At 30.8% G+C, this 6315-nt stretch overlaps 1 protein-coding gene across 1 annotated transcript; it reads left to right on the top strand.

The window, feature by feature from the left end:
• Positions 1-1122: 1122 nt before the first annotated feature.
• LOC134690434 (uncharacterized) lies at positions 1123-5396 on the top strand. The gene is made up of 5 exons (XM_063550401.1): positions 1123-1191; positions 3067-3459; positions 4188-4347; positions 4835-4917; positions 5270-5396. The coding sequence occupies exons 2-4, from the start codon at positions 3067-3069 to the stop codon at positions 4906-4908; spliced, it is 627 nt and encodes a 208-aa protein (XP_063406471.1). The 5' UTR covers positions 1123-1191; the 3' UTR covers positions 4909-4917; positions 5270-5396.
• The last annotated feature ends 919 nt before the right edge of the window (positions 5397-6315 follow it).

Raw genomic sequence — 6315 nt, 5'->3', positions numbered from 1 at the left:
ATGTCTGCGCACTATGTGTAAAAATGTTCAATAAAAAAGAAGGATACAACAGTCAGCATTGTGTTATAATCTTAATCACTATGAAAACAAACAACTACGTCATTACAGAAAAAAGGCGCATACAAACATGATGAAAGAGAAAAAAATACAAATTTGACATAGAACAATATTGATTATACCAGTGTTTTGAGTGTTAATAGATTGAATTTCCTAACAGTAAAACACTATTAATGAAAATGTCATGTATTTCAATCTCAAGGAAAGAAACAGAACATTTTACGTCTTGTAAAGTGGTAACTAAGAGTTTTTGAATATCGCAGAATAATTGATAGGCAGACATTAGAAAATTAACGAATGTATCCGCTCATAGGGTTGTCAAAGTAATCATATAATCACAAGTTTTTATGTCAATATTTTCAGATAATCATTATTATTACATTGGTTGCAATAAATTACATTGATTTCCCAGTTAGATAAAAACCGATAATTTCACATGTGAAATAAACGTGGTTATTTCACTCTCTGACGTCATACAACAATAGGCGTGTCAAGACGTCGATAACGTCGGATCAAAACAAATTGTGAATGCGTAGGAAAAATATATAGCTCCTTACATTTTCTACATTAATTTCATTATTTCATAAAAAAAAAAAGCCAAGGGCCAATGTAATAAAAAGTATAACTAATCGCCGTATTTGAATATCACAAATTTAAACAACTTGTGACCGAACGCCGCTATGGATTAAACTCGTGCTGCGCACTCGTTTTATCCATGCGTCGTTCGGTCACGCGTTGTCTTATTTTTGATATTCAAATACGGCGATTAGTTATACTATAAATATCTTTTTAAAACAAAATAATTGAATGATTACTTTTAAAACGGCCAAGTAATCACAAAATAACAACACACAAAGAGGCCCACGAATGAAGAATGATGTTTACTTCTTCAAAATAAAACGTTGTTTTTCAAGAAGGAAATTAAATGATCGTAGCATTTTCAAAGAATTGATCTGACATTCCAATAAGTTCAAATTTAACGATATGTGCATTTCCATTTTCATTTATGTTATTCCAAGTATAGAGTAAATGTTGCAATTCAATACATGTAAATCAATTCAAAACCATTATTTAAAAGTAGGGCTTGTATTATTTGAAATAATAATATTCAGTCAGTTGGGAGAAACTAACAAGGTAATATATTTGTTTGAAATTTAACCAAATTTAATTTAATATATCAACGATACCCGAATACGCTACTTTTATGTGAACAAATGATGCCGAGACGAATCGATTTTTTTTTTTTTAAGAATTAAGAATAAGAATATTAATTTGAAACTTATGCCTTTGATACGTATGATGGTGTGAACCATTTTATGACGTCATAACTGAGTAAGTAAAAATATTTGGTTTATGAAGTTTATAATTAATAACACACCTATGTTTCAACTTTCGAAGACAATAAGTTTTATTTTATAATACAGGATAATAAAGTCTAAGTGGATGAAATGTTAATATAGAATTAATCAGTAAACAAGCATTAATTTTGTAATTTTTCTTTTTCTTTTTTTTTCTTTTTGTTGTTAAATATGTTGTCATTAAGGATGTACTTAGATGAGGTTAGGTGTAAATTAATAAATCAAGAATTCAAAATTGATACTATAAGCTTGTAGAGCATTCTTAAAGGATAAAAATAAGCTAAAAATATTTATAGCTCATGGAACTCCTTTTCGAGATATTTGAGATTTAAAATATGGCGGGAAAAGACTGACTCGGACTTTTACCTTATGTTTCTATCACAAAAAAAGAAGAAAGAAAATTAAGAAATTTCGAAAATTTTGGTAAATGACCTTTCATGAGCTATTTAGTCCTATATGAAAAAATGGATGGGTGTTATGGGGCAAACTATTTTACCTTGTTTTGTATAGAAAAACACCAAGGAGTCTGAAAATTTGACACGAATTCCAAAACTCACCTAAGTACATCCTTAAGGTGGTATGGGAGTCTAAAATAAAAATGATAGAATTTGTTCATACTTTGTCAAAATGTAGTATCTATTGATACATGTTCAAAAATGTTATAAAAATGATAGGTCACCGCGCATTTTCTCAAGCTACAGGTTGTGACAAAATGACAAATTTTGTATGGATTATACAGGAAAAAGCACCATTTTGAGAATAGAAACTAAACAAAATGATAGAATCGTATAAAAAATTAGAAAAAGATAGCTTTCAGACAATGCATTTAGAATATCAAAAGAAAAGATATGGTCACCATACGTTTTTTTCCGGCTAAAAGAAAAAATAGGAAAATTTCATGTAGAGTCCTACAGAAAATGCACTGTTTTAGAGTTACCTCCCCTTAAAATGCCAATTTGAAAATATTAAAAAAAAAAAAAAAAAATAATCTACACTTGTAAAAATTTAATATTTCTAAGTTATATTCTTATAAATTGGTTCTTTTAAATGTAAATACACATTAAATATTGCATTCCTGCATCAAATTTTGCTAACTTGATAGAAAATATGGACCTTAGATTCTCTGTTTTTACAATCCAAGATGGCGAAAGACACCCATACCACCCTAAGCTACATGAAACCCCTACTTTCACTGGTCACATCCTTTAATTACTTCTTATCGAACCACGGGTAAATTCTCATGTTGTGATTGTTTTAACGCCGTGGCGTGGTTACCGCCAATGATACCGTAGAGGGTTGATAAATTTCATAGGGGGTTCATGACGCGTTAATAGTGACGCCATCTATGAATGAGTGTTGTGTTTCATTGTTTATTTTTCAATAAAACGTAGCAGAAAAAGTCCAGCGTGCGATTAATTCGTTATACGGTTAACTTCTGATCCTCTACGGGTCCATAGAGGGTAAATACAATCCATATGGTATACGGCCTCTGGCCTCACCCCTATTAATTTTACAAACTCTCTATGAATTCGTAGGGGTCGGCAGCGAACCATATAACTTAAAATAGAATACTAGAACATACATATATATTTTTGAACACAGGCACGTTTGAAAGTCTCAGTTGTAAAAGTTTAAAAATTATGTATTTTAGATGAAAGTCGCATGGATTCTTTTGCTATCTTTATTCCTTGTCTTCCTCTTAGAGGATTGCGAAGCATGGAGGCGGCGTAGATTCAGAATAAGAATAAGAGTTAGGCGTTTTACCAGAAAGGTATTACCCAGAATTCGAGGAAGGCGCCTTATACGCAAAATTGGTCATATAATTAAAGGCACAATCAAAACCATTACGAGAGTAGCTGTATTAAACAACCCATGGCTTTTCTTTGCTAAGCAAGTATACGATCGCTACAAAGCAAAGAAAATGCAAGGAAAATTATCTGGACAACAAACATGTGTAGCTGATGATGTATGCGGGGGTTCATGTATCAAAAGCGAATGTATGTGGTACTGTGACAACGTATGTAATATAATGGCCGATGATAAGGTAAGATGTTTTTATGAGAAAAGCATATGCGATTTTATTAATCATAGATCTTTGTAATATTAAATTAAACACTGATTGATAAAACGAGTGTTTTGCATTAATTCATTGGTTTATACTTCGAAAATCTATATTTCCGAAATTAATTGTGTCACCTAGGTAAACTTCTCTGCGGCTGCTGCACCAGTTAAACTTGCAGTCACGATATATCCATGAGGTCTGACAGTGGTATTAAACACAAACAACCATCTATCATATGTAAAACATTGTCTATTTAATTGTTATACATTCGTGATAATACACATGAATGGAGAATTCGAATATTAAAAACATGATATTGAAAACAAAAATTACAAATAATAAGTTTGATAATTCAAAGGGAGAACCAGAAAAATACCAAGTTAATTTTCAAGATTTTTAAAGTCAAATACACACGGACTCTGCCATGGCAAAAAATAAAGCAGTCAACCTAACAAAGAAAAGCAAAAAACAATACAAATTAAACTAAGGACCACAAAAACCTAGCCAGGATATGGTCGCAGGTGTTTCTGCTCTACATTTGACAGCCTAAATAGAATTAAACACATTGATAAACAAAACAAAAAATTAATTTCATGACATTTATTTGCATAAAATATATAATATTTTTTTTATTACGTTAACGTTAACGTTATTGTGAAATGATAACTGATTTTGTCACACACTGACATACATTCTATTATAACTTACAGTTTAATTGGCGAGGAGATTTAGTTGAGTTACCATGCAAATATTCAGCATACGACTATAGTGGTGCTGGATACTTTTATCCGTCAGATCTTGCATTCCATATTAAAGAGCGAGGCCGAGAACGTGACAACATGATGGTTTTCAGACGTTTAGATCAAAATGGTGAGTATATACTCTTTAAAAATGGTGAGTGCATACTCTTTAAAATGGCGAGTGTATACTCTTTAAAAATGGTGAGTACATACTCATTAAACATAAACAGCTGAAGCATAATTACGTAATTGCCATAATTATGTAATTGAATAACAAGGTACAACATCAATAATTCCAATTTTCCCCGAAAAAACAACATATCGTATTGTTTCATTTACTATCCAATCGATTTCGGGCAATATGAAAATTGTGTTGAAGATTGAAACTGTAATGAAATCTCCAGCTGTCCATATTAAATGTTATTGTTCTTTATATTGAATAACTTAACATTTAGCAAAGCAATCACGAGAAACCGAGTCTGATTGCAGGATAATTTGTTATTGCTTTTATCGCATTATTCTACTTAAAGTGTTATAATTTCGATATTATACATGTAATTAGTCCATATAAAACAAAGGCCCTGTTTTAATTATTTATCCGTTAATTTTCATTTAAGGCGATGGCAGGGTCTCTGCAAGTGAGTTTAGTATTACAAAGAAATATCTTCTGATTGACCAAGAAACCTGCTAGTGTTCTAAGGTGAGTTATATCATTTCAAATTTTTTAATTAAGGTTTGACATGCATTAAGTTCTAATAGATTATGTTAATCAAAAACTAAAGCATGCATGTTCATTGGAAAATATCTTCAATAATTGCATTCTTAAATGAATGTCCTTTGACATTGTCTAAATCTTTTAAATGTGCTTATGATTATTTAAACTAAGGGCGCTTGACTTCTTATCTATGATTTGAAAAAAATATGAATTTATTAGAAATGGTTGCATTTAACTTATTTCATAAAATTTCCCTGTGATTATTTTGCGCCATATTTTATGAGATTTACACGTGGTGTTTTGCACGATACTTAATAAGATTGTATTCTTTTTACAGATGTTTGAAAAAGAAACAACGCCAGAAACACCAACAATAATTTTGACAGTTCCTAAAAGTGTTATTTTTATTGTTCACGTTAATTATATATCATTATTACCTTGACAATACATTTTATTGAAATAAATGATGCATCATATGATTACGTTTTGCTTTAAAATAGCGTCGGCCTCATTGAAGTATATCCCAAGTCCTTACATCATATCATATTGTTTGAACTAAGCTAGTCAGAAGTTTACTTGGAAGTGGTTTACCTGTTTGTGTCAATAACAGAATATGAGATTACTACGAATCGAGTGGCGGTTGCCGTTGTCATTATCGTCATCTATTTACTTCCAAATTGAATGTCAGTATACATGTATTAGGATCACTATTTTCATTTATGTATTTTGTACTCTAAAATTTTCAGTAAAGACTTTAATTAAAAACTCGTAGTTTGTCAAGATATTTAAAAGTTATCTGTCAATTAATGATAAACGAATACTGCAGATTTATAATTATTCGTTGGATACCAGTTTTAATATATATATAATAGGTAAACTTGTATCAAAACAGGTCAAAATTTCATATACGTTACAGCCGGTTTTTGTGGTGAGTATTCGACATGATCAGTCTAAAATTTGTTATGTGATTATGTTATGTCTTTTGTAGTGTTTGTTTGTTGATATGTATGTGATTTAAATGTCACTTTTGTATCTGTTGACTCTCTTTTATAAAGGCTTTCATAGAAACTTTAGCAAAACTATGAAATCTAAAGACATTCAAGAAATATCAACTTTCCTCAGTTCACGAAAATTTGTATGCAGAGTTGGACACACAAATGATACGAACAAGGCAGATATGGGACAAACGCACAGTAACACACAAACACATCATATGCTTCCTGTCTTGAGCAATAGACTGGTGTCGTTCATGTACCAAGTCAGGAAGATGGCCATTGTTATATTATTGTTCGTTTCTGTGTGTGTTACATTTTAACGTTGCGTCGTTTGTTTTCTCTCATACTTCAGTTTTATCATGTACATCTTTTGTATAGTTATAAAATT

The sequence above is a fragment of the Mytilus trossulus genome, chromosome 11 (genome assembly GCF_036588685.1).
Source record: "Mytilus trossulus isolate FHL-02 chromosome 11, PNRI_Mtr1.1.1.hap1, whole genome shotgun sequence".
NCBI classification, from domain to species: Eukaryota; Metazoa; Mollusca; class Bivalvia; order Mytilida; family Mytilidae; genus Mytilus; species Mytilus trossulus.
This window is presented reverse-complemented; position numbering and strand designations above follow the sequence as displayed.